We start from the raw sequence: 26,757 nt of genomic DNA, 5'->3' as shown, positions 1-26,757 counted from the left end.
AGAAGCTGAGTATCGAGCTCTTGCTATCACAGCTGCTGAACTATCCTGGATTCGACAGTTGCTTTGTGATTTACATATTCCTCTCTCTCAAGCCCCAATGATTCACTGCGATAACATTTCAGCCATTGCCCTTTCAACAAATCCTGTGTTTCATGCGAAGTCCAAGCACATTGAGATTGACTATCATTTTGTTCGTGAAAAGGTGACAAGAGGAGATCTTCACGTTCAACATGTTTCTTCTGCTGATCAGTTCGCTGATATTTTCACAAAGGGTTTATCTGCACCCTTGTTTCAACATCACTGTGGCAATCTCATGCTCAATTCACTCAAGCATGAGATTGAGGGGGGATGTAAGAGTATAAACAAACACAAAGATGAAGATTAAGGACAACAAGCACAAAGAGCAGAATCCAAGTGAAAGCAATTCAAGGTCTAGATGAGGACAAGTGTCACAAGATCCAAAGGAAGTTACAAGGTTGTTAGGATATGGTGCTAAGGTTGTTAAATTGATAGAATTCATATCTTAGCTTATGGAGCAAGGAATGTAATAATATAAATACACATAGCTAAAGGTGTAATCACTGATGCAATATACAAGAAATACAAAAGAAAACTTCTCTCAAATCTCTCTATCTCTCTCTCTCTCTAAACCTCAGTTTCTTCATCTACCTCCATTGGAGCTACTGCTTCAATCTTCACAGTATTCCCTCAGTAGTGAAACTAAATATCTCTGGCATATCCTTCCTTTGGTACACAAAAGAAAGAGCAGATTAATACTCAGCTAGTTAAGGAAAGTAGATGAAGAAATCGAGACTAAGAATCTAAGAGCCTTCAACAACAATTTGTGATTTGGAACTAACCTGGGTTTATGATCTGAATTATTACACTTAACGTGAGGAAGGTCGGGGAGAGGCCTAACCAGGAGGCCTTGGACTCGTGGTTGTGGAGAAATAGATTGAGTTCTTGGCGAGAGAGAGAGAGAGAGAGAGAGAGAGAGAATTGACGTGTGGGAGTTGCAGAGAGAGGACAAGGAAGGTAATGAAAATGTTGGGAAATTTTCTTTGAAGTAAAGTTGGAGGAAAGAGAAAAGCAAAGGTCGTTACTCGTTAGTAGTTTGCATGGGAAAGGAAAGAATAAATTAAATTTGGAAAATGACCAATTTTTATTTCCCTTCCAACTCTTTTGTAATCTTATAAATCCAACCAAGAAAGAGGTCAAAAAGACTTAAATGACCTTAACACTTACAGCACAGAGATGCAATGCCAGATAGCCAATGTCCAGTTCGTGAATCGTGATGCATGGCTATTTTTACGAAGAGAGATTATATTCACACATCTTAAATTTCTTTTTTCATACTTTATTAATTTTTTAATATTTTTTACACATCACTAACCCTTGATAGAAAAATATTAAAAAAATAAAAATGTGTGGGACAAGTAATTTAAGATGTATGAATATAATCTTCCTTTCCCGAAAACTCCTCCCCATACCAAGCACGTTTTATATTTCTATATTTCTATACGAACTCTCTTTTCCATTTGAACATTCCTTGACTTTTGGCAAATTTGTCCTTATTCAAACTTCAAGTTTTAATGAAATCGGAGTAATGATTTTAAGGAAAACTAACGAAAAGTCCAAAAAAACTTCCCTTTTAATGAAAAGCCTTTTTTAAAGGTATAGTGAATAGTACTAGAAAAGGTATAAATGTGGTTTTTCGTTAAAAGTGAACAGTACCGAGAGTGTTTTGTTAAAACTCCCATGATTTTAATGTCAATCAATTTAGGTTTTTTAGCTAAAATAATTTTTGAGATTGGAATAACTTTTCACTTTAGTCCTGAAATTTGAAATCGATAAAAATGATCTTTGAGTTTGTCTACCGTCAATCATTTTAGATTAAAATTAATTTATGATTGTTTTTAATGTTATGGGTCTTGTTTTGTTCAAAAGAAGAGAACTAGTGTCATGCTCAGAAAAGTTGGTCAAAATTTCAGCAAGGAGCCCTGAAATTGGCTATATGCCAAAGGTAGAAAGAGAGTGAAAGAAACAGAGGAAAGGAAATAAAGGGAAAGAGACGAGAGGGAGGAAAGGAATACAGACACAAAATATAAGAAGAAAGAAGACAGAAGAGAGAAGGGAGAGGAGTGGGAGGAAAGAAAGAGATAAAGAAGAAAGAATAGAGAGGAGTGGGAGGAAAGGGAGGAAAGGGATAACGGAAATCAGCTCATGTTTTGATGACGGGGTTTCAAAGTTTCAAGGAATTTCATATTCATTTGTTAAACATTACTTTATAAAGATATTAATAATGAACTAATGACGACAAAGCGACGACTCAATTATTACAAAGACACAAGCCATTGATTAGATGGAGTGACTATAACAAAAGTCTAGATACTATACATTTCAGAGATCTTTCGAATGACACCGTGAAGTTTTTTTGGTTGAGGATTACATCTTGGTGAACTTCTTGCCGTTTTATTGGGGATTACGTCTCGTTTTGAGGAATTAGGTCCTTTATTTTAATAGTTTTCAATGAGGGACTTGTTTACCTGTCGGGCATCACCAAGGGGGCGTTTGTTGCGCCGGACTATCTTGGACTGGACTAGCTTCAATGACTAAGCTGGACTGGCTTAGACTCGACTAAGCTGGACTAACTTAGTGAAGCGTTTGGTACAGTGTTGGACTAAGAAGCTGGATAATAACAAATTCTAATATTATATTATTTAATATATAAATTATTAATATTTTATTATGATCTAGGTGACCGGAGATGACGAGGAGTCTATCGGGAGTGGTTGTTGAGCATGACGAGGACGAGAGAGGATAGTGTTTACTAGTCCCATGGTTATTAGGGGGTCTCGCTAAGACCTCTTAGTGAAGGGTTTTGTCCATGCTAGTCCCCTTTAGTCTCATTAATGTTAGTCCCAGCATGGAACAAACACAGTATTGAACTAACAGCTAGTCCAATCCAGTCCCACTTAGTGAGGGCAAACAAACGCCCCCCAAATCTTTAGAGATAACTCGACTCTAGAACGTACATCCTACTCATGCAGATAAATGCAGACCTCCTCATGTTCCGGGGTGTCATGTTTCCCCTTTGGTTCCGGACAACCCTTGCCAGTATATCAGGCTTGTTCTCGTCGGAACGAATCTTTCCAGCTTCAACATTTTCCTTCATGCACATCTCGAATCCGTTGATATCTGATATATCAGTGTATTTGGACTTGGAAGTGAGAACTTTGATTCGTCTTGAATCGCGACTCTGCCTGATCAAATGTAACTCAGATAGCTTAGCAAGAAGTGTTTAAAATAACCTCCAACTTCAAATGATGGTAAAAGGCTCGGAACTCATTATTCTTTGACACTCTGGTCCAGTATATCTGGCGCACCTTTCCTTCAGAATGGGACATCCATAAATCAATAACAAATCTAATTTGGTGAGGTGTTACATAGCTTGGGGGGAAGCCGGAGAATTGAGATTCTTGCAACTCCCGATCTTCAGTTTGGTCAGAGATGTAAGGTCATCCAACCACTCTGGAGAGTCGCCCTTCACAATAAGATATAGCCACCTCTGTTACAGGACTGGTCGAGTGACGAACTAGTGGAGGCAGAGACTTGAACTTAGGCCACCCGTAGAATTCTAAGACGTTTCATGATGGAATTTGAGAAACCGGGTAAGAATCCAGCTCCTCCCAGAACCAACAAATACACAATTTCTTCAAACGAGTTAATAGTGTGTAAACCTGTCGGCAAGTATTGTAATTTCTCACAAAACAGTATTCTTAACTCGACAAGAGATGTGCAGGATGAGAGCCCACTCAGCAGACTTGTCAGTCCATGACATTCTTCACTGGTCACAACACGGACGGGTGTGAGGTTGTCTAAACTCGGAATTGCCTCAAAATTATGGCACCAGGATGTCCTCAAAACTTCAGATAGAGGAGGTTTGGAGTGATAGATGCCTCAAAGTTTTACAGTCGTGCATTATCAGTTGGCGAAGGGATATGCAATCGTGTAAAGAAATGTCCTCAAGAGTGCTGATGGCGTAGAAGTCATTTCCGGTCCACAGCTTGTAATAACCAATTTCCAGAGGGCGGTCTGACTCTTCCCATGGTTTGCAACTGAACTCTTCCATAGCTTGGGGCAATTCGTTATACTCAACTCCTCAGGAGATGCATGACCGCCTTGCAGGCTTGATAATTCAGCACAATCTTCGATTACAAATTGGCAAAGGGATGGTGGGAATGCGTCTGAAATTGGAATCGATACTAAGCTGCGGCTACCAGTTACTTTCAATCCCTCAAGTGCGTTGCAATGTTTCAAGCTTGAAAGCTTCTCACAACCCTCAATCACCAATTCTCAGAGACATGGTGTGATTGGAATGGATGGTAGGTTGGGGCTACCACTTATTTTAAACCCTCTCAAGTGAGTTTGCACACTTGTCACTAATTCTCAGAGACATGGTGTATTGAATATTACTCCAAAAATAATCACAGTAATTTCTCTGTAAATACAAATATGTTATAACTTCTATCCTCTATTTCTGGGAATGTATTCTGACTAGGTAGAGTAGCGGTGTCTCAGGTAAAGGAATAATGCCGTTGATGCAGCCACAGCGTAAGGGAAGATGGTCCAAATGCCCTGGAAAGTTTTCAAGTTAGATTCATGAAATTACAAAAAAAAAGTGATAATTTCATTCATAGATTTAGAGTTCCTGCATACAATTGCTGTTGCAACAGTAGCGAGGGCAAAGACGGGGCGCTCCCTCAGGAAGAATCCTATTAACAACTGAGATCAGAAAGCAAAAGAGAGTAAGTTAGGCTAGTACTCGAACGAAGGTTGGATATCAATTTCTACACTTGTTTTTTCCAGCATCGAAAATATTACTCTTCAAAAGCCAAGAAAATCTGAAACTTCTAAAAAAAATTCACTCCTTTTGACAAGCATTGCAACGAGTGACGAATTGCGCTCAAACTGGCTGCATATCAATATAAGTTCTCTAGTTTTTCTTTGATCTTTTAAAAACAACAAGATTTTAATCATAGATCTACCAATTCCTTGCCCCAGCCCACCAAAGTGCAACTTTAGCTAGAGCGTGTCCCTGAGATGTGTCTTCTAGTTGTACCTAGTTAAGTATAGATTTAAGTGTTTTTAACAGAACTAAACTGACCTGGAGGGGAAGGGTGATCAAACCGCCACAACAAACTCCAGCAAAGAAACACTCTGAAGAAATGCCCTGCACTCGGGTAAAAGCGTGTCATTCCCAAGTCAATCGAAGCAAATACCAACAAAATGTACGATCAATTATATCAGACTAACCAAGGTCCCCGCTAGAAAAGCCGTTGGATTTCTCACTCCAAGCGAAAATCGTTCAACTGAAAGCCAAAATGCACTGAAACGTCACTATCTAATACCAGAATTCAAGCATAATGGATTGTTATAATCTTCTGATACAACACTACCTCAAAATTTTTACATATATTGGCCTATGGGAGTACGTCAACTCATGACTAAAACTTTGAATCATTCATAACTTTGCACATTCAAAACATAATAAAAAGGATATAAAACAAATAAGCTTTAGAGCTTACCGAAACCGATGAGGTTGCCATATTTTTGCACTGCAGAGGTTATGCTTAAAGCTTTCTCTTTTCCAATCCCTAACTGCATCCAGCATCAGGTTAAACTTCATTAAAACACAAAATTGGTGCTTACCACTTGCAGAAAATAGGTATGTGCATCATGGGAATGAGCACTGCAGATGTATAAGAACTCTGAAGCAAGAAGGTAGGAGTAAGATTAACCTTCGCGAAAACGTCATCAGAGGCCCTGGATTTTCTAAAAAGCTTCCCGAGATAAAATGGTATTAGATCACTGATGCACACTCCCCTGAAATATGAAAACATCAAAGTAATATTCCCATCGTCAATATTATAAGGCGTATAGACAGACAATGCTAGAAACTAAAATGGTGTGACCATATTACCAATACACCCAAAGAATTGTGGATATGATATATGGAGCATTTCTCGAAAAAGATTCAGCAAACATCTGCCATGTCCCGTCCAAAGACAGCATCCGAGCCAAAGATATGCCAACCTAAATTGTTTTCAAAAAGATTACTCACAACTTCAAACCGGCTTTGAAACCATGGATATAGAAACAGTGATAAAATCAAAGTTAAATATTTAAGCTTGTGAAATAGAATACCAGAAAAGAGGACAGACCCAAATATTTAGAGCCTCTTCACTAATGCAAAGTCCACAGCCTGCAGCCATAAGCAACCAAAAGTAGATCCACCTACAACCATGTATAGTCATGACTCATGCCCAATTCAGAAATAAATAAAGAAACCAACTACCCCATGAGGTGAAGCAAACTTCATTATGGAGTCCTATGCTATAACATCTAAAATAATCTCTTTCTATTTTGCTACAATGATCACGAATCACCACTTGTACTATGAAAAATCAGCAGTAACAAAGTACTATTCTATTTGTCTCAGCTGCTTTTAAAGGTAAAGAGAGTTTCCATTTGTACTATGAAAAATCAGCAGTAACAAAGTACCATGAAAAATCACCACTTGTACTAGAAATAACACAGCAATGTCTTTCAATTAACTGTAACCAAAAAAGAGTAAAGAGAGTTTCCATCAGGCATGTTTAAGAAAAAAAATGTTAAGAATATTACCCCGGTGCAAATGCTGGGAGAACAATGCTGTACCCAAAAGCTTTGATGGTGAAACTGACATTGGCTGAAGCCATTACTGAAGAGGATGAACTATCTGGAAAAATTTGAATTCCATTCGATGACCCAATAGCGGGTGCACCCTTGATGCCAACCGATATCAGAGTCACTGTTGCGGCAACGCCTAGTGCAATTGCTATTTTAGCAAGAAATGAATTTTCTGTACTAATTTCAGTATTCACAACATTTCCAAGCAGCTCATCCGAAATCCCATCTTCCCCATCCAGAATGTCTTTAGATATTTCAACCTCATTATTTCCTGCATCCTCCTCATAAAAGCTTCTGATCCTGCTAGTACAAAAATTAAATCAACAATGAAAAAACCGACTAAATACCGAAAAACCAGTCAACTAATACCATCAAATTTGAATATCTAGAACGTCAAGGATCAATTTCTGAGCTGGTAAGGATAGAAGCACTCGTGACAAAGAAAAAGCCTCAACCTTGCAGCTCCTACTTCAAATATTAGCTTATTCACGAGTTGGGTTTTCAGTTCCGACACCCTTTAACCATGTTTTCACATCTTTCAAAGTTTCCCTCTTTTTCCCTCAGATTTTCTCCGCAACCAAACACCAATACAACAACAAAAATTACCCAATAAAGTTTAACTTACCTGAAAGTCTTGGGAGTGAAGAGTTCGGAAACCTGCACGCATTCGTTCCCGTCCGTCAGCAATCTGCGTCTGACAATGATAGAGCTCGAATACCCAACAAGTTTCCGATTTGACGATTTGGGTGTCCGTGTGGGTGGGGGTAGATAAAACCCATGAGCCAAAACCGCCATTGGAGACGTCTGCCTTCTCCTCCTCCCTGTGTTTGTGGAGGCAATCAGCTAAGTGGCATTTGGAAGAAGGACTGGCGGCTCTTGTTCCATTTGCTTGGATGTGAGTGGTCAGTGGGGAACTAGAGTCTTCAGAGGTATACCGTATATGCTTGCTAAGAGGGGCTGAGATCCTCAGTGAGCCATGGTAAAAGACGAACTTGCTTGCGTTTAACAAAATTGGATCTTTTGGTCGTGGGCTAGGCTTTAGGCAAAGTAAAATTATCTTCTCAAGTTTGACCTACATCTTCTAAATTTAACCGTTGAATGACTTGATTTTGAAACTTGTGCAAAAGTAGTTTGAGTAAAACGTGAAATGCTAAGAAAATTCTTTCAAAAATAAATTTTTTTATTAATTTTTTATTATTTTATATTTTTAACATAATTCTTGTGTCAATATTATAAAATATTGTATTAAAAAAATAATAAAACAGATAATTTATAGAGAGTCTTACTTCGCATAAATTGCTAGCTCGATACTAATTTATTCTCCTATTTCTTATTCCTTAACGTAATATATGTTGTTTCAAAAAAAAAAAAAAAGTAAATAGATTAAATAACACTTGTCCAACTGCATAAGAGCATCTCTCATAGAGATTATAAATGGAGTCCCTACAACCATATAGTCTCTAAATATAGGGACAAATGACTTCCAATGGCCCAGAATTGAAGTCTTCAAAATATCTCAATACAGAGAGACTCGCCGGATACCTCAACAAAATTCTCAAATATAAGGACTACGTATAAGAACTCAAATAGTGGACTCCTTATTATTTTTGAGTGGGAATGGTGTACTCTTTATGTTTTTTTTCCTTGTTTTTTGAACCCACCCAAGTGAGTGAGGCAATTTCTCATATGCCTTTTTTTTTAATTCTTGAAAAATCAATGGTAGAGATAGTTTTTTATTTTTATCAATGGTTACAATACTTCAATGAAATGAATAATAATTTTTTAAATATTTTAGTCCCTACATTTAAGGATTATACTATAAGGAATTTCCATTGTAAACAATATTCTTTTAGGGACTCGAATATTCTTCTAAAGCTTCTAAATGAGTCCTTAAAAGTGGTGGCGAGAGTTTCTAAATAGGAACTTTTATTGAAGATGCTCTAATAATGTGATGGTAATAGTCATTAACACTTATAGTAGAGAGCAAAAATACACTCAACAACCAGCCACCTTAGTTTGATCCACAAGAAACACTTACAATTGGGCACTTTTGACCAAAAAAAAAAGAAAAAGCAGATCTGGGCCATTGAAAAAAGTCGGGAAAAACGTAGGCCCAAGCCTACCTGACGAAACAGTCAACCAATTTGTGCCCGGCCCATCCCCCGAGTGTGATTTGAAGTAAGGGCTGACATCCATGACCATGTGAAGTCAGCCATGTGTAAAACTTTTCTGCGTCAGGCGCGTGCAATACACATGATGGGTTTCCTACGGTCATATAATCTAACGGTGTTTATTAATTCAACCATTTTTGGGTTCGAAAAATTTTAAATATTCAAAGTGACTGTTGTGCCCACACGGCACAATCTGGTATGCTGAATTTAAATAATCAAACGATTCATATTAATTTGGTTAGAATTTTTTTTAAATTAACTTATACATATTAAAATTAATTTGGTTAGAAAATAATGTTAAAAATAAAAATACAAAAAAAAGGGAAAAATAAATAAATATGTCCTATAAATATTCAACCATACTATTGTAGAAAAATTGTAAATTTGGATAGGGGTGTGATATTCACACATACCATTTTAATTCTCACACACCTTTTTTATTTTCGATCGTCGAATCAGATGAATTGAAGAAGATCAACGAACATAAATTATCAAGAGGTGTGTGAGAAGTAAAATGAGGTGTGTGGATAGCACACCCCATTCGGATAATGACACATGACGTGACAAAATTGGTAATGCCAGTTGCTCATAAAATTTAGTTACAAAGTAAAATGCAATCGGATAGTTACTATTCACTAAGGCAATAATTGCCTATTGTCCTATAGGTGGAAGTGCTCTAGAAGAGTCAACTCTAAAACATTTGTCTTGATTCAAAACCCAAATTACGAGGGATGTTCGTGGCACCAAGGTTTTGCCTTCTTTCCTCTTTGGTGTACACTGACTTGTTCAAGAGTATGAATAACGATAGGTGATATTTTATTTTTAAAATAAACGATATTATCTAGGCTAAGAGGGAATGGTGGGCTTAGCCTCACAATGATCTAATAATAATGTGATTCAAATTCGTATTTACAAAGAATCGAACCTAAGACTTCTTACTTACAAATGAAAAGAAATATCACTAGACCCTAATAATTATCATGTTCCAACCATATCATAATGACTTTAATTATTAGGCGGATAATTCATTCATGTTCTTGTGAAACTATATGGTTGGTTTGGTTGGCTCACACTTCGTTCATGATTTAACAAAAAAAAGCACACCCTTGCATTTTCTCATTTTATTTTAAGTCTTTGATTGTTCAATTTTCCTTAAAAGTAGGGTTAGATACTGGCTTTCCCTCTAAAAGTTAAATGAATCATTATGGTTTTTTTGCATCGCACTTTATTTTTACCGTCAAATTAATTAAGAATTCCTTTAAAATGTAGTACTACAACATTAATAATGTAATATTACAACATTAATGATGTAATAATATGATTATGTGAAAGCACGAACAATGTAATAATTCATTGATTAAAAAAAAACAATGTGATAATTCATAAAATTAGATATATGTATTATAATTATAGATTGACAAAACCAAGTGACACTGTAGTAATCACATCAATAAATTATTCGTATGTATAGCTCAACATGCTTGCAAGCCCATAAACGACACTAAAAGGGATGTCGTAGTACCCTTGACCTTGAGGGGAATTTGGCGCGCAGCACATAACAATACAATACAGTTGCCAAAACATGTGCGAAATTTGGCGAATACCAGAAAGTAGCTGGCTTTATTATACGAAACAACAACTTAACAGATGACACCGTAATTGCCGACAGCAGCCAGCTACGAGCTATTTCCTCGCTTTCTTCCCCAACTGAAAAAGCCGTCTCTTTCCAAAACTCTGCGAACGAAGCTGCTCCTCCGACCTCGCGGCTCAAAAGTCCAAACCCATCACGATCTCCCCAAATCCTTGCTGGGGTTTCCCTTTCAGCTCTCCAAGTTACCAATTTCCTGTAAAAGTTGAGATTTTTACTTATTTATTTTTTCAGCTCTTTTTATATATTTTTATATTCACCTTCCTTATTTGCTAAGCTTTTTCGTGCTTCATTGACCTGTACCTAGTTGGTGTGTAGGCCATGATTATTAGCGCATAAATATTGGATTATTATTTTTTTTCCTTCAAGGGTGTTTATAATCATGATGCACTATTTTCAATTAGAAGCTTAGTTTTAGCTTTTTCTCTTTTGATATTTTAATGTGTCTCCAACTGAGTTGGTTTTGGTTTGGTGAATTCTTTGCGCCCATTTCAGCAAAATATTCTTAGTTTATTTGGTATGATTCTTCAGTTGCTTCCCACAATTCAGTGAAATCCCAGAATTTTGATTACTTTGAAAAGGGATGGCTTTTGCTTGCCGGGAAGTTCAGCCATGGACCTTTACTGTTCTTTTGGGAGCTTTTATCGACCTGGGTTTGGCTTATATCCTGCTATGCGTGTCTGCTTTCGTGTTTTTCGCTTCCAAGTTGTTGGGGATTTTCTGGGTTTGTTTTCCATGTCCATGTAATGGGGTTTTCGGGTATAGAAACCCTGATCTTTGCTTACATAAGTTGTTGCTTATTGATGGGCCTGTTGGGACGATCCGTGCTGTCCATAAGTTGGTGAATAGCAAGTTCCCGCTTGATGTTCTTTGGTCTAGGGATCAAAGGTGCAACTTGAATACGAAACTGATCAGAGATGTAAATTGTGAGAATAGAGTTCGTGAGTTGCAAGGTGAAGCAGATTCTAGTCCATTTTCGAGTCCCAGATTGCAAAACCTGGTTGATAGGGAAAGTGGGTACGACGCTAAGGGGAAGAGGGTTATGGTTCTGAAGAAAAGGACTGGAATTCGGTGCTCTAGGAGGGCGGCTCCTGAATATGGAAGGCTTCCTTCTTACTATCCAAGTGATAGTTCAAAGTTGGTTTCTCACATATTCCCCTTTCCTTGCGATGACAGAGATACAAGAGAGATGTCAGGTGAAAGCTCAATTGCCATAGCTGGTAGAGAAGGTGAGGAATATCTAAACTTGGTTGGTTGTTTTCAATACTTGATTTCATATTTTTCTATATTAGAGGAACCTTTTTTCTTTAATGTGTGGATTTATATATATAGTAGAATGTAGTGTCAATCAAATTTATTGCAATTTTTCGAAAATCTTTTAAACTAGAATTGCTTATGAACTTATATTTTTACTGTATTGGTAATGATTTGCTCAGTTTTGCGGATTTTCTTTCGTTTTAGATTATGTGAAAGCACCAACTGGAAATGATATGGCTGAGAGTATATGCCAAAGTTCTGAATTGAGTGGATCATTTGGTGAGAGTAAAGACGTGGACATTAGTTATACGCAAGAAAAGTCTCACGTTGTTGGAAAGGAAACTGATAAACTCAGGATGTTGCAAGAAGCACTGGAAAAAGAGAAAGCTGCTTGTGCTGCTCTTTATCTAGAGCTAGAGAAAGAGCGAGCTGCTGCTGCAAGTGCTGCTGATGAAGCGATGTCCATGATAGCACGTCTGCAAAAGGATAAAGCATCAATAGAAATGGAAGTGAGGCAGTATCAGAGGATGATGGAAGAAAAATTTGTTTATGATGAAGAGGAGATGGGTGTTCTGAAAGAGATTCTTCTTAGGAGGGAGATGGAGAACCATTTTTTGGAGAGGGAAGTTGAATCATATAGGCAAATGAGCTTCTTAGGAAATGAATGGTCTGATGCTGATTTGAGTGCTATGTTGTGTGAATCGGGAAAAAGGCCTTCACCTTCTGTTAAGTCAAATACAGATGCACTACTGACGCTGCAGCAGACTGCTGATAGTAAATCTAACTGTATGGAATTCGGAAATATTGCAAATAGTACTTCTCAATATGACGCTTCATTTGTTGAAAAACAAATTCATCCTAATGAACAGGATTCACTTGAGAAATGTGTACTTTCAGAAAGGGAAGAAAAAGTACACACGGATAATGTAATGTGCCAAGAAATAACTCCTGAAGCAGCCCAAGCTCATATTGGTACTGAGGAAAACTTACAATGTGATGGAGTGCGATGGCATGATGGGGATCTTCAGAGAAATTTGCATGGTTCAATGCTTGATATTGAGCCAGCTTTTTATGATGTTCATGTCGTTGATGGTAAAACTGAACTTTGGAAAGAAGAAAGTAGATCATCATTTTATACTGCATTGGATGGATCCCAAGATTTTGCTTCTACATTTGGAGCTACCGGGGTCAGGAGCAGTGAGTTATTACAAGGTTTTCCAAGTACAAGCCAGGTGGATACTGAACCTAAATTCATTGCAAGTTCTTTGGATATGCATTGTGGGTTACCATTGATGGATAACTCCTGATGCAAAACCTTGGTGATAGACTCAATCATTGTCCACAGTAAATAATGAAAGGTTGAAGATTGACACTGAGGATGATTTGCTAATGGAAAAGCTACAGATTCTAGAAGAGAGAAAAGAGAACCTGACTTCCTCTTCTGAACATGGGGAGAGGCAAGAAACCCCATCATGTTTGGAGGAGATCGGGAACCCACTTTGCAAGATTCAGCAGATAAGAAATCCTGCGCGCCATTGTCTTCTAAGGTGAATCATAGTGTTTCCTAATTGTCTTTTTACATTGTTAACTTCTTATTGCATGTTTTTGTCAGAATCATCCATGTCTTGTGCTGCTAGGATCATTGTTTGTACTGTAACTTTGATTTCGTCATCAAAGAAGCAACATGGTTTGCTTCTATTCTACCCTTATTAACATATATAAAGACAGAAACGCCACCTATCAAAAATAAAATGCAACGATGCAGTGGAGTCATTAGACTTGAGACAAAACCAATGAATGCTATCACTTTAGTTATAAACACAGTAACACACACAAGCGCACATGAGAACTCATACACAGAACCATGACAGAAGGGAAATACAGAAAGGTCCATGTTTTGGGCTCATAATCATATAATGCTTTCATTTCCATTGCTGTGTTCTCCGAATAACGAGTGCTGATTGTATTGATCTCATTTTCAGGTGAGTTTGAATAAAAGACGCTGCCTAAATACGCCCTCAGAGGCACTCGAATGTACAAGTTCCTAAAGCATGTACAATTGTACAGTAATTCCCGGACTAGTGATTTATCGGAATCTTGTTGCTTCAAGTCCTTTTAATCTGATCTATGGTTGGAAGGAATCTGTAAACCAATTTGTGTATTCCCACTACAAAAGCTCTGTAGTTAGATTGTAGCTGCCGATTGCCTACTCTTGATCACTTTTGTGCTGTGTGTATTAAATTTTGAATTTGGACAAAAAAAAAAAAAAAACAAGTGGGGGTTCACCAGTCACAACCATGTTCCTCAACTGATCTGTCCCACCTTGTTTTTGCTTTTGTAAATGATATGAAAAGGAAAATGCCCCCCAAATCATAGCCACCATAACTTATGGGCCTGAGGGTTGCAGATGGATGTACTGATTGTCCTTTTAGCTTCTCATGTTCTTCTCACTTTTCTCATTGCATTTTCATCATCTTAATAAGAAAGATTTCGCTACAGTTTCCGACTAACGGTGAATCTTTCTTTATTCAGAGAATATTTTCGGAGGCTTGTAACTCAAGTGGTAAAGAATGATTATTCCATGATCTTGGTCAGAGTTTGATTCTCGTCTTTTTCGAATTATTGAAATGAAATTTGTGAAGAGGGAATCTCTGATAGTTGGACCCGTGACAAATGGAAGTATTTCTAAAGAAACTAATGTAAACAAAGCTTGACAATCCAAAAGGACAACTCTTCCAGGTAGGTAAGGATCAAGTATGAAGATTAAGTCTCATGTTTTGCCACCCTTGATTCCTTGACTTGACTCAAACTAGGTTAATAAAAAACAGACAGAATCTTCGGAGCAATGATCCTGTCAAAGAACATGTTTGTTTAACAGGCAACTTGGGTTTGAATGAGAGAATATTTTTCAAAACAAAATATTGAGAGAAGGGGAAACCAAACACATCGTGGGTGCGGCGACAAAACTCTTAGCCGCTTGAAGTACATGTCCATGGTGATTTTGAGATATTAGAGATAATTGGAGTTGTAGTCTATGAACTTTCGTCTGAAGTTTGGTCCATAAACTAAAAATATGTGAGTATTGACAATCTTTCTTCAATATTTCGGACTACTCAGTAGTACGGAAAATAAACAATCAGGTTTGAATTGAGGAAATAATATTTTTACTTATTTGCTAATTTAATGGATATAAAGTGATTACCGAGTAATTCAAACTATTAAAGACTTACCTGAGTATTGGCCCATGAACTTGTTGCCATATGGAGCAACGATCTTTTTGGGTAACTCTGTTAAAACATTCATCCCTTTTTCAGCTCTCTAAACCCCTTATTTTGAATGAAATTTCTAACCGTGTTAAAGTTAATCTAAAAGACTATTACTCAACATTGTGACAAATTCAGATACCAAAACTTTAATAGGGTCAAATTCAGGAACCATTGTTTCAATTTTTTCTTAACAAAGAGAGAGATGATAAATAAGAAATATGACAAATATCATATGACTTTATTTGGTATCTAAACAAAAGGTATATATATTAAAATTTTGGCACCCTTTCATGTCACATGCATAAAAGCGGCCTCCTTTGGTTTGGGAATGGATTTTCTTCAGATCTTTTCCACTAAGTTCATCAAGTCTATAAATTCAGACCATTGAAATTTGATCAAACGATTACAAACATGGATTCACTTTAAAAATTGTAATAATTTTACCGTTGAATTAAATTTTTAGGATCTGAATTTATGGACTTGATGAACTTTGTGGAAGAGATCTGTAGATGATCTATTTCCCTTTGTTTCTACCCATGAAACTTGTGTGGCCGTGTACTCCTTGTCTCCATGTGCCACGTGACATCAACTCTATTAGGTCTTGCGGTTAGGTACTATTTGTTAGGATATACTAATCAGCTGGTTGATGTTAAACGTGTAAAAAGGGCGTTTCTAGATGTTCAAAAGTGGAAAGAAAAACTAATGATTCTTTCTTTCTTAACTTAGACAAAATAAAAAGGTTAACTTTTTTCTTCAAAAGATGCAATCTTAATTTTCATTAAATGTTGTGGATTATAAAATCATGAGTGAAAAAATGATATTTCCGCAAATCATCAATCATCAAGTACATGTATCACAACCATTCTAATCTATAATTTGTGTTCGTTTTTATTTACTTTGTTGTCACCTAATGGTCACATGACAAATGCGATAGTCCTTCTTCAATGCATTTTCATTATTGCACAGTATTACGATGTGTGATCGTATAAACTCCCTTAACCTACACCAAAGTTGACGCCAATTTGAGCGTAAGCTAATGGAATTAACGGTGTCAAACACCATAATCTCATGAACTGATGCAAATGTCATTGAAAAAGAACCCTCATGCTTGTCACGTGATTACAAAAAGATGGATGAAATTGCACAAAGATGTAAAATAATCATTAAATCCAAGCTCGGATAAAGGAGGAAGAGGAAGACGTCAGTTAGTCAACAGCCGACACTTATTTTTACGTCAAATCTCTATAATAAAATTAAAACAACGTAAAGATTCAAATAGCATTTATGCAAATTCTCCAATAAAATAGAATAGAATTTTCATACGAGGAACTTTCTTACACAAATGACTCAACAAAAAGTTAAGATTTGAAAGGGAGGTGTGCGTTGTAGTAGGTACACGAGGGCCGACCTTTGCTTTGTTTCCCCTCCCGGTCCAAAGCGTGGCATCTTATTCTTTCGAATCAGCATCCAATTTTGAGAGATTGAGAGCACCGTCACATCACCGACGCCCCTCCACGTGTCACCTACCGTGTGGACGATGACGTGGCACCCACACAAATATTACGCACCGAAACTCCGTCTCCTCATGCGTAGCGTAAACTCTACAGCACCTAATCACCAATGAACCCCTCCTCCGTCTCCCGTTAACAAACGGCGCCAACCAACAATAAACTAAAGAGTAAATAAAATAAAGGTCAAAACATGTTTTTTGTTCTCGTAGTTCGACCCTACCAAAAATAAAATGTTCTACTTCGGCCCTTAAATTTTGATTGTCACGATTTGACCATTGTAGTTTATTAATTATAGAAATTTAAAAAATATAGCTCAATTGCATACCTGGATGTAATTATATTTGTTAAACTAAAAGCGCTCATCATATATGCTTAAGTTCGAACACTCTTTATACCGTTTATTATCAGGTTAAATTCAAAAAAAATCACTAGCAATAAGAAAACAATTTTTGGCATAATTAGCTCACAAATTGATCTGAAAAGTTTAGATACAATACGAAACGACACGAGAAATATAGAATTCGATTTAGCCCATAATGAGTCTTATTAATAAATGGATAGACATGTTAACTAACATATTGTGTACGTGTCGAACACGACTCTAAACACAAAAAACAGCTTGTTTGTTAAGTCTACTCATGAATGATATTTGGAAATTTCAAATTCTTTTAGGTGTAAAATTACTAAACATACCTTGGAAAATTGCATAATTAAACTATCCTTATTGCAACAACCTACAAAGTTTAAACTTTTGAGTCGAGACTGATATAGTGAGGTTAAGTTCAACTCTTTCTTTTTAGGGTAGATAATAGATAATACCCTTTGTTAATAAAATAAAAAATAAAATAAAAAAGACGACGGAGCTAAAGCGGCCGTTGTACGCTACGTCTTGTTCTAACGCTTTTGAAAACGACATGCCTCTCTCTCTTCCTCTCCGATTCGGCTACGTTCCTTCTGTCGTCTCTCTCTCTCTCTCTCTCTCTCTCTCTCTCTCTCTCCTCCCTCTGCCTCTTCGTCTTCAGAATCACAGTTCGCTGCTTAGAGAGAGAAACAATTAAGAAAAAAATGTCATCTTAATCCGAAAGCAACCTCCATTTCGCTTTCTCTTCCTCTCTCTCTCATCACCTGTTATTTCTCAGAGAGAGAGAAAGAGAAGCAGCATCAACAATTCAATTCTTTCCGAAATTCTCCGCCACGCCCGCGCTCGATTCCGGCGAATGTGCTTCGCCGGAAATTTGCAGTTGCGCTTGCGATTCAATCACCTGATCAGCTTATGGTACGAATGCAATTTTTTTTTTTTAAAGTTTTTTGTGGCTTTGAATTTTCGCTTCTGGATGCTGTTTTCGGATCCGTTTCCCGGTTTTATCGGAGATTGTGATAGAATCTTGGTAGATTTCGTCGTTTTCTTGAGCTATTGAGTATTTTCTAAGAAATTTAGGTTTTTATTCGTAAATTTGATGATTTATTTATTTGATTTTCTCTGTTTTTGCTGTTCTTAATCTTATTCGATGCAGATGTAATCTGAGCTCGAGCTGTAATCCGATTCGATTAGCAACAATGCCAGGTACATTAATCCGATTCCTCAGTAAAATTATATACAAAAATCGGATCTTAATATTTATGTTTGATCCAAAATTTTCATTTTTCTGCATTTCGATATGTAACTTTAGGAGAAGTAATTTCGTTGCAAGAAGACGAAAAGACTAGAACTTTTGATTTCGAAACCTCCGAGGACGAGAGGCGGAGACCTCGGAGCAGATCTCTTAAGAAAAGGACGACAAATGCTTCCTTGAGATTAACAAACACTCCTAGAAAGCGTGGCACGCGTGTGGCCAATTGTCGCTACGCATCGATTTCAATTGAAAATGCTCGGGATGCTGAGGAGGAAGAAGCTGTGATTACGTTTCGCGATGCATTGGTTGCTAAAGATATGCTCCCGGCTCAATTCGATGATTATCATACAATGCTGAGGTGATTGACTCACTGCAATGATAGTGTATATTTTTTATTGTCCTTTTAGCTTTTTGGATTTGGTTACTAATAGCTAAGCCGTGTTTATGCAGATTTTTGAAGGCGAGGAAGTTTGACATTGATAAATCTTTTCAAATGTGGGCAGAAATGCTCAACTGGAGGAGAGAGTATGGAGTAGAATCTATTGTGAAGGTATAATGCTATTAAGAGTATTTCGAAGGACGACTGATACATATATTTTTATATCTCATTTCTTTTGATAAAGAAAGACTCTTTTGTCTGTAATATGTAAAGATTACAGAATATCAAACACGAGGAACTTTTTAATGCCTGTTTTAGCGGAGATTTCATTTCATTCTCTAAGTTCTAATAGAGGTGTTACAATGATAAATTTGTAGGATTTTGTGTACAGTGAATATGAAGAGGTTCAGCGTTTCTATCCTCATGGTTATCATGGTGTAGACAAGGCAGGGCGACCTCTTTATATTGAAAGACTTGGAAAAGTTGAACCTAGCAAGCTAATGAATGTCACCACAGTGGAACGGTTTCTAAAATATCATGTCCAGGGTTTTGAGAAGGCTTTTGCTGAGAAATTCCCAGCATGTTCTATTGCGGCCAAAAAGCATATAGATTCTACAACCACTATTCTAGATGTCCAGGGGATGGTAACTTATTAAGTCTCAATTTCATTTGTTCAGTTCTATGTATCATACGTATTTTTTGCAATAACTATACTTTTTCCTAATTTACTATCATTATTATTATTATGCAGAACTGGATGAGTTTTGGCAAGGTTGCACATGACCTTGTTATGCGCATGCAGAAAATGGACGGTGATAACTATCCTGAGGTGGATTTAATATTATCTGAAACCAACTGATAACATTTTATGAAATCGTTTTTATTGATTTCTGATACTAGCTTGTTCTCCACAGACATTACATCAAATGTTTGTGGTAAATGCTGGTAATGGGTTCAAGCTACTTTGGAACACAGCAAAAGGCTTTCTTGACCCAAGGACTACTGGAAAGATACATGTATGTGGATATTTTTCATTTGATGCTTTCATTTTGAAGGTACTATTGACTACTAATAAGTGCTTCTGCAGGTCTTAGGCAACAGATTTCAAAACAAGCTTTTGGAAATCATAGACTTGAGGTTGGGATTTCTTACTATTTGATAAATTAGTTCGATTTTTTAATGAATATAATGGCTGTCGGAACTTTTGGTTCGTGTTTCGAAACTTATTTCAGCAACTTTCTCTTTAAACAGCCAACTTCCGGATTTCCTTGGGGGAACTTGCTCGTGTCCAAATGAAGGCGGGTGCCTTAGGTCTGGAAAGGGACCCTGGAATGATCCAGAAATAATGAAAGTATGATTCTAGTGGGTTAACAGTAGTTTGGGTTAATAGGCTGAATATTGGGGGTTTTCTTGCCAGTTTCCCTACTCATTTGACTTCTGTTTGCAGCTGGTACACGTTGGAGAAACAATGCACCTGAGGAAAATCAAAGGTTCTGATGGTGACGATGTCGGAATCAAGCTGCTTACCTCTAAGGTGACTTAAGCCAAACCTTCAATGGATACTGTTCTTATTACCTTGTACCCATGTATCATATTTCACATTGCTTGGGTTTACTTTGCAGATTACAGATAGTGAAATAGTATCTGCAGCTGAGTCAAGATCAGAAATGAGGTCAAGTACTTCTGCCTTCTTGCAGCTATCAAAGTCTAACTCTGACGAAGTAAATTTTCTGAAGTTCTCTTTTCTTGGGTGTCATCTCCTTTCACTTAACTACTGAATGCATCTCTAATAGCTACTTTATTATTAGCATCTATATACCTTACTAAAGTTAAAATTTTACTTACGATCGTGGCTAGGTTTATATCCAGTCACATGATAAAATATCAATCAGTTTCTAACTTTTCGTCCTCTATATTTCGTCTGATTTGTCTCAGGAGAGGGCAACTGAGTCTGCTGCATCTCCCTGCAGCCTAGTTGAATCAGGCAGTACTGCAGGAAGAATGGAAGTTGCTAACTCAAGTTTAAAAAGTAGGTGATCATTGGTCAATTATCAAGCTTCGTATATTTACTCGTGATGTAGTGCCTGGCAGTTTTCTTTTCATGCCTCAGACTTGGAAATTTCTAATTCAAGTTTTTGTTCTTGACAGGTGATTCACCCATTGAATCAGGCAGTACTGCAGGAAGAATGGAAGTTGCTAACTCAAGTTTAAAAAGTAGGTGATCATCGGTCAATTATCAAGCTTCGTATATTTACTCGTGATGTAGTGCCTGGCAGTTTTCTTTTCATGCCTCAGACTTGGAAATTTCTAATTCAAGTTTTTGTTCTTGACAGGTGATTCACCCATTAACTTCACCCCAAGAAGGTCGCTGAAGACATCCATTCCACATGTAGCGAGTTTAACCGTTCACCTCATACTCAAAATATTAACAGGCATATATCTCGTATTCCCAATGTTAGGGAGGATATTTGCAGCATGTTATTCAGATAGCTGCTTAAAAACACGATTCAAACCTCTGCCAGTTGAAAATCCAAGTTCTCAGGAACAACAGAATTCACAGGGAATAGATGTAGGCCCCCTCTGGCAGAGGCTGCAGCAGTTAGAAGGATTGGTTACCAATTTGACAAACAAACCTACTAAAATTCCTCAAGAGAAAGAAGACATGCTTCACGAATCTTTAAATCGCATTAAATCTATAGAGTACGACTTACAGAAGACAAAGAAAGTAAGTCAACCTTCTTTCTTGTAACCATGGGTTATTTTGAAGTATGTACCAGTAAGGTTTCTTTCTGTCGTATTAGAGTCGGCTACTAAATCCAAGAGCTTTTCTTTCAGGCATTGTTCGCAACTGCATCAAAGCAAGTGGAGCTTTCTAAGTCGCTGAAAAGTTTAAAAGACGACAGTTTAACCGTAAGTTCCTATCACCTTTAGAAATAAAGTTGAATGTAGTTTATTAACGTGGATTGGAATTTGTAACCTCCTTTTACCTGCATGCGGTTGGATAGGAATTCATACAACTCGTTTATGTCGCTGGCACAACTTGAATATACCGTTAACATCAGGCTTTCTCAATTGCAGGGATCAAACTCATGTTGGCCAAGAAGTTGCAGTTACGACCACGACCCAGGAAGATGAATGCCAGTTTCTTGGGACAAGAGTCCACTGATATTGCTGGCCAACAATGCCTGTTCACTCACAAATGCAAATATTACCACATCCGAGTTCACTGAGCCAATTTTAATGGGCTTGTCATTTAAGGTGACTTGTCTCTCCCGTCCAATATTATTGACTCTCTCACTCTCACGCTTGTCCTTGTGTGCACAAGCACACAAAATCTCGTTCTAATCTCTTTTTTCCGGTGCAGGTTTTTGGTAATTGGCAATTGATAGTAGCTATTGAGAGAATGAAGAGTAAAGAGAATAAAGCTGTTGATCGGGGTCACGGAACTCATCTTTACAGCGAAGAAAAGCGTGTTTATAACCTTCTTGGTGTTTATGTACATAGTATGACCATTTTTCTCTCTTTCTTTCCCCCTTTTCATTGTGATACAGTATAATACTTGACCCTTTTGAATTTTATACCAATAGAGAATTTACAAAAGCAGATTTTACATCTACAATGTCTATTGATTCTGTACATTATTTGCTAACTATCTAGGGGTGGGCGCTTTAGTGAGTTTACCGACCAACACAACTGAGGGTTGGGTTTTAAACATTCATTTTCGGGTACAAATCTGACCACTCGTTGAACAGGTTGGTTAGGTTGAAGTATTATTATTAACCTGATTGAAATTGATCCGCCCCGAATATCGAACAATTCTTAAACATACATGTACTAAAGATGGTCAATTCTTAAGCACACTTGTTTATTTATACTTCAGTCAAAATGATGCAATTTAAGTATCAAGTACCAAATAATGATCCTACAACACAAAATTCACATGATTTAAGCCTACTAAGACATCTATTTTGGATTATTTGTCGTTCATATACACTTAAAGTATAAGAAACAAAGTAATAATTCCAACCCACAGAACTATCAACCCGCCATAAAATGGTTTGAGTGGGTTGGTTTGCCTATTTTCTTGGGTGAAAATGGATTTTAATAATGTCAACCCAAACCTATTGGGTTGGCCAACGGGCTGAAGAGTCCAACCCAACCAACCCAGCCAATGCTCACCCCTCAAGAGCACCCAATTGTAAGTTTTCACTGTCGTTGAAGCTTGTAAGGGGCAACTACTGCAGAGTCATATGAACTCTTATTATCAGCTCTAGGATCTCCTCTGCATACAACAGTCCCAAAGTTTGGTGTCTGCAAACTTAATTCCCATGCGTAGCTGTTGAACCCATTCTCTTTTCAGAGCCCTCTCCGAATTCAATCGGAGTTCTGCACTAGGATGACACTAGTTAGTTAGCCCCTAGGAAAAGAGAACACTTAAGTGCAGTTTGGTTGATTCGAATCACCTCGATTTTTGCTTTGTTATTTTGAATGTAGGCATCGGCCACTGCATTACCTTACACGGCTCAAAGAGAGAAATCCGAGCTTCTCCTTTCCTCGTGCTGATCGAAGCCATAGCTGCAAACAAGAATGATAGCATGTAAATGAAAATGGGAGAAAACAAGGGTAATCGTGAGCATCGTAATAAGTTGATTCAATCGTTCACTAACCAGGCAAATTGGGGATGCAGTGTTGTGACTGTAGACTTGGTTGGAATCAAAATTGGTCGGGGCAGGACTTGTTCTCGACTCTGCAGATGATGATTCGATTCGACTGATTGGCTCTGAAGAATGAACAACATCAGTCAGTTGGCTGCAGGGTTCAATCTGCATGACTTCGGAAGATAGCTCATCTATGTGGTCGGAATCAAGTTTTCTCCTTTTAGACAAGGAACGGCAACCCTGGAGCTCCTTCGAAAGTTGACGAGCTTCTTGCTGTTTAGCAGCTTTGCTGCTCCGATTGTACCTGCTCCCAACCAAAAGACCATCTTCCAGCTGCAAAGTCATTTCCACATGCTCCATTGAATCCTCTTTATTACAAGTTTCTTTCACAAAGTACCCAATAGAACCACATAACTTGCTCGATTCACGCAGCGGGTGTAATTGCAGAGTGGAAGGGGTCACGATCGGAGATAATAGTTATTTAAACACCCTCCATACTTTGTTTAAGGTCGAGATTGCTGTCCATGTTTATTGCCCCTGCTATGCTTTCCACCATGTCCCCAAGAACCTGCATTAAACAATTCGTAGTTATTAACGTAACTTCAGATTAACACAAACAGCTAACTGTTTAGAGTTTAAGTCGCAAAGAACTAAGAGGTTTACTTTCGGGTCTTCGAGTAGGATGGTGGTGTTCAGAGCTTCAGCAGTACACAACTTCTCATACTCTTGTGATATGACTCAGAAGTAACCCGGAGCAATGTTGAAGATGCTGGTGAAGGCATTTTCTCGCAGCAGCTCCGGTAAAGTTTTCATTACAAACAGCAGCTGATTGCAAGTCTGTCAACTGTCCCGGATAGCACATCCAACACCGAGTCGCCAAGAAACTCAAGCCTCTGTCAAAATATTCAACAGGTAAAAAATGACTAAAATCTGAAGAAAATATCAAGTGCAAACCTGGTAACAATATCTAGCACCTAGTTTTTGCTCAGAGGTTCACCGAAGATTGGTACCCAAGCTTCTTCTCCAGGACAGCAATTTCATCATTTTTTGGGCAGTAGGATCGGAGGGATGCCCTCGTAATGGCTTCAGTGGCTTATGTGGGTTCAAATTTAGAACCTATACCAAGCCAATTCATCACATGTAGTGCAGCAAACAATCCTTCGCCAACATAGTAGGCTCCTATGAGGGCCTCAACATTATTCGCTATGGTCTTCGAGTTCATCCATCTGCGACCTCTGTCGCAGAATTTTTCGACCTTTACCAGTTCTACAGTTTGCAATCTGCTGTCCAAAGGCACTTCTGAGGTGTCGACTCCGCATTTACACGGATTAGGGACTCTAGACCGCTGCCCTGGAGCTGCCCAACGGTGTGGTTCAAATGCTCTGTCACGTATGTATCCATGTCAAACACACATAAAATTATTGTTTTTGGGTGAGTACCTTGATGCCTAAGTTATAGACTTCAATGTAAGTTCTTGTATTTTAGGATCTTCCAACATTTTGATATATTAAGTACTATGAAAACAAATTATAGCTTGAAATATCGAAGACATCTGATACTTGTATCTTCTGTTTGATTCCTATTTTATGTGGGTAGGAGCTTATAGTATACTTGAGAACTGAATCTCCAAGTAACGACAAACATTCCAACGAGAAATCTTCACAACACCAAAGTGTTGTGTGTGCCTCCAGAATCTAATTACAAAATATTTGTATTATATGTAGTTATAGTTCTGAATAATTCAATTGAAATTGAATGAAGAACGAATTACGTAACACTATTAGTCAAACACTTGGCTATTTGTTTACAAAGCTGATTATACTCACCACGCAACAGAAGCTATTTTTTTCTTGAAACATGGAAATACACAACTAGCTCTAAATTTTGTTTGCATTGCACAAGTCATAATACGCAATCCATTATCCAATCATTGAACATTGCAACTCCTTTCACTTGAGGCCGTACCGTACAAACTATTAAAAGCCCAACTATTTCCATATGCTTCTTCCAACTCTTTTAAACACCAAACCGGGTTCGGAACCTTTGACTCATAACCCACTGCTGGGCCCCATGCATAGATCCACCCCACAAATTCCATCGGTCCATCACCACCACCGTCACCGCCACCACCAACCTCCACATATCTCAAACAAAAAACCCCAATCCCTCCCAAACCCTAACCCTAAAATTCCAAATTCTTAGCCCTAACCAACCCCAGAGCAATGTCCACACCACCACCGCCGTCGCCCACGGCCTCCTCCAAGGCCTCAGTCTCCGCCTCGCCCATGGCCACCGCTAAGAAGCCTCATCCTCTACCGTGGAGCCAAGAGGAGACGGTGCAGCTGATCCGGGCCTACCAGGAGAAGTGGTACGCGCTGAGAAGGGGCCAGCTGAAGTCGAGCCAGTGGGAGGAGGTGGCGGTAACCGTGGCGGCGCGGTGCGGTTACGAATACGGCGAGCCGTCGAAATCCGCCACGCAGTGCCGCCACAAGATGGAGAAGCTCCGGCAGCGACACCGCGCCGTGAAGAAGCGCCTCGGCCAGAGAACCAAGTCCGGCTGGCCCTTCTTCGAGCTCATGGAGCAGATGGAACGCGGGCCCATGCCCATCTCTGCCATGCCCATGGCGGAGATGCCACATCAGCAAGAAGAAGAAGAAGAGCGTGATTATCACGGCGGCGGCGGCGGCGGCCATGAAGACGACGATGAGGAGAATTCCAACAAGGTCCGGAGCATCGACTTCATCCTGCGGAGGCCGACGTTTGTGAACAGATTTTCCGGGAAAGCGTCGTTTTTGCAGGGACCCGCTGCGGCAGCGGAGTTAAAGAGAGGGAGAGAGGCGGTGGGCGGGGGCGACGTGGTGGAGCCGCCGGAGCAGAGGGGTAGGGAAATGGTGGTGGAATTGGCGGACGAGATGAGGGCATTCGCCCAGCAGTTAATGGGGGTGGAGAAGAGGAGGATGAAGATGATGAAGGAAACAGAGAGGTATAGAGTGGAGATGGAGAAGAGGAGGATCAGCATGATCCTGCAGTCGCAGCAGAAGATTGTTGACTCCATTAATACCGCTTTCGGGTCTTCCAACAAGCTGAGCAGCAGCTGATCTAAGGTTGGTTTTCGATTTTCGATTTGAGTAGGGATAATGTCATGGTTTTTGTGTTTCTTGTTGAAATGGATTTGTATGGTTGACAGCTGAAGCCCAGAATTTATGCATGGTGTCATATAGTTCCAGCTGCAATTGTAATCTTTTAGTTGTAAAGTTTGGTTTCATGGTGAATAGTATCAGGAAAAGGTATAAAAATAATTTTTCGTTAAAAGTGAACAATACCAGAAGTGTTTTGTTAAAACCCCTTGTACTTTTGAATTATGCTCTCAATGTTTGGTAATAAGCCCCTTCTCTTCTCTGTTGGGGTTTGGATACAATGCCCGCGGCTTTAAGTGCACTAGGATATTAATTGATGAAGTTAGTAAACTTGCTCTGAGAAGCTCTTGGCACTGCCATCGTACTTATTTTCCTCCTGGTATCA

General features: G+C 38.4%; 4 protein-coding genes, 1 long non-coding RNA gene and 1 pseudogene across 7 annotated transcripts; 3 read left to right on the top strand and 3 right to left on the bottom strand.

The window, feature by feature from the left end:
- Positions 1 to 498: 498 nt before the first annotated feature.
- On the bottom strand, positions 499 to 1,141 carry LOC126624826 (uncharacterized). Its single transcript, XR_007624230.1, has 2 exons — positions 861 to 1,141; positions 499 to 744 (listed from the first exon to the last, which is right to left on the bottom strand). It is a non-coding gene; the product is annotated as an uncharacterized LOC126624826 (long non-coding RNA).
- Positions 1,142 to 4,443: 3,302 nt separating this feature from the next.
- Positions 4,444 to 7,734, bottom strand: LOC126620745 (uncharacterized). 2 transcript variants are annotated; one of them, XM_050289022.1, is made up of 10 exons: positions 7,358 to 7,734; positions 6,688 to 7,035; positions 6,225 to 6,297; positions 5,984 to 6,096; positions 5,802 to 5,886; positions 5,589 to 5,661; positions 5,317 to 5,372; positions 5,168 to 5,233; positions 4,720 to 4,785; positions 4,444 to 4,638 (listed from the first exon to the last, which is right to left on the bottom strand). In XM_050289022.1, the coding sequence occupies exons 1-10, from the start codon at positions 7,525 to 7,527 to the stop codon at positions 4,558 to 4,560; spliced, it is 1,131 nt and encodes a 376-aa protein (XP_050144979.1). In that variant the 5' UTR covers positions 7,528 to 7,734; the 3' UTR covers positions 4,444 to 4,557. The 2 variants fall into 2 exon arrangements, with proteins under 2 accessions (XP_050144979.1, XP_050144980.1); XM_050289023.1 differs by having other exon boundaries at positions 6,688 to 7,032; positions 7,358 to 7,729.
- Positions 7,735 to 10,539: 2,805 nt separating this feature from the next.
- Positions 10,540 to 14,220, top strand: LOC126620744 (uncharacterized). Its single transcript, XM_050289021.1, has 3 exons — positions 10,540 to 11,780; positions 12,013 to 13,355; positions 13,791 to 14,220. Exons 1-2 carry the CDS (start codon positions 11,135 to 11,137, stop codon positions 13,113 to 13,115), a joined length of 1,749 nt encoding a protein of 582 aa, XP_050144978.1. The 5' UTR covers positions 10,540 to 11,134; the 3' UTR covers positions 13,116 to 13,355; positions 13,791 to 14,220.
- A 3,272-nt stretch (positions 14,221 to 17,492) lies between these two features.
- Positions 17,493 to 22,189, top strand: LOC126620743 (phosphatidylinositol/phosphatidylcholine transfer protein SFH9-like). Of its 2 annotated transcripts, XM_050289019.1 has the most exons (17): positions 17,493 to 17,861; positions 18,100 to 18,149; positions 18,256 to 18,556; positions 18,649 to 18,748; positions 18,955 to 19,221; positions 19,329 to 19,406; positions 19,492 to 19,593; positions 19,665 to 19,714; positions 19,829 to 19,928; positions 20,025 to 20,111; positions 20,200 to 20,298; positions 20,513 to 20,606; positions 20,726 to 20,791; positions 20,911 to 21,302; positions 21,413 to 21,487; positions 21,656 to 21,835; positions 21,942 to 22,189. In XM_050289019.1, the coding sequence occupies exons 2-16, from the start codon at positions 18,143 to 18,145 to the stop codon at positions 21,710 to 21,712; spliced, it is 1,875 nt and encodes a 624-aa protein (XP_050144976.1). In that variant the 5' UTR covers positions 17,493 to 17,861; positions 18,100 to 18,142; the 3' UTR covers positions 21,713 to 21,835; positions 21,942 to 22,189. The 2 variants fall into 2 exon arrangements, with proteins under 2 accessions (XP_050144976.1, XP_050144977.1); XM_050289020.1 differs by lacking the exon at positions 20,726 to 20,791.
- Positions 22,190 to 22,400: 211 nt separating this feature from the next.
- LOC126622757 (endoribonuclease Dicer homolog 3-like) lies at positions 22,401 to 25,333 on the bottom strand (annotated as a pseudogene).
- On the top strand, positions 25,260 to 26,468 carry LOC126620746 (trihelix transcription factor ENAP1-like). Its single transcript, XM_050289024.1, has one exon. It carries the CDS (start codon positions 25,458 to 25,460, stop codon positions 26,331 to 26,333), a length of 876 nt encoding a protein of 291 aa, XP_050144981.1. The 5' UTR covers positions 25,260 to 25,457; the 3' UTR covers positions 26,334 to 26,468.
- The last annotated feature ends 289 nt before the right edge of the window (positions 26,469 to 26,757 follow it).

The sequence above is a fragment of the Malus sylvestris genome, chromosome 5, assembly GCF_916048215.2.
Source record: "Malus sylvestris chromosome 5, drMalSylv7.2, whole genome shotgun sequence".
NCBI classification, from domain to species: Eukaryota; Viridiplantae; Streptophyta; class Magnoliopsida; order Rosales; family Rosaceae; genus Malus; species Malus sylvestris.
This window is presented reverse-complemented; position numbering and strand designations above follow the sequence as displayed.

Excerpts from the sequence above, each read along its gene's own strand:
- LOC126620743 (XM_050289019.1), top strand. Across the intron at positions 19,407-19,491 it reads ACGGTGATAACTATCCTGAG|ACATTACATCAAATGTTTGT; the intron begins GTGGATTTAATA and ends TGTTCTCCACAG. Across the intron at positions 19,929-20,024 it reads ATGATCCAGAAATAATGAAA|CTGGTACACGTTGGAGAAAC; the intron begins GTATGATTCTAG and ends TTCTGTTTGCAG.
- LOC126620745 (XM_050289022.1), bottom strand. The coding sequence starts at position 7,527 with ATGGCGGTTTTGGCTCATGGGTTTTATCTACCCCCACCCACACGGACA. Across the intron at positions 5,662-5,801 it reads CTGATGACGTTTTCGCGAAG|TTAGGGATTGGAAAAGAGAA; the intron begins GTTAATCTTACT and ends TGCTGGATGCAG. Across the intron at positions 4,786-5,167 it reads TGATCACCCTTCCCCTCCAG|TTGTTAATAGGATTCTTCCT; the intron begins GTCAGTTTAGTT and ends TTCTGATCTCAG.
- LOC126620744 (XM_050289021.1), top strand. The coding sequence starts at position 11,135 with ATGGCTTTTGCTTGCCGGGAAGTTCAGCCATGGACCTTTACTGTTCTT. Across the intron at positions 11,781-12,012 it reads TGCCATAGCTGGTAGAGAAG|ATTATGTGAAAGCACCAACT; the intron begins GTGAGGAATATC and ends CTTTCGTTTTAG.
- LOC126620746 (XM_050289024.1), top strand. The coding sequence starts at position 25,458 with ATGTCCACACCACCACCGCCGTCGCCCACGGCCTCCTCCAAGGCCTCA.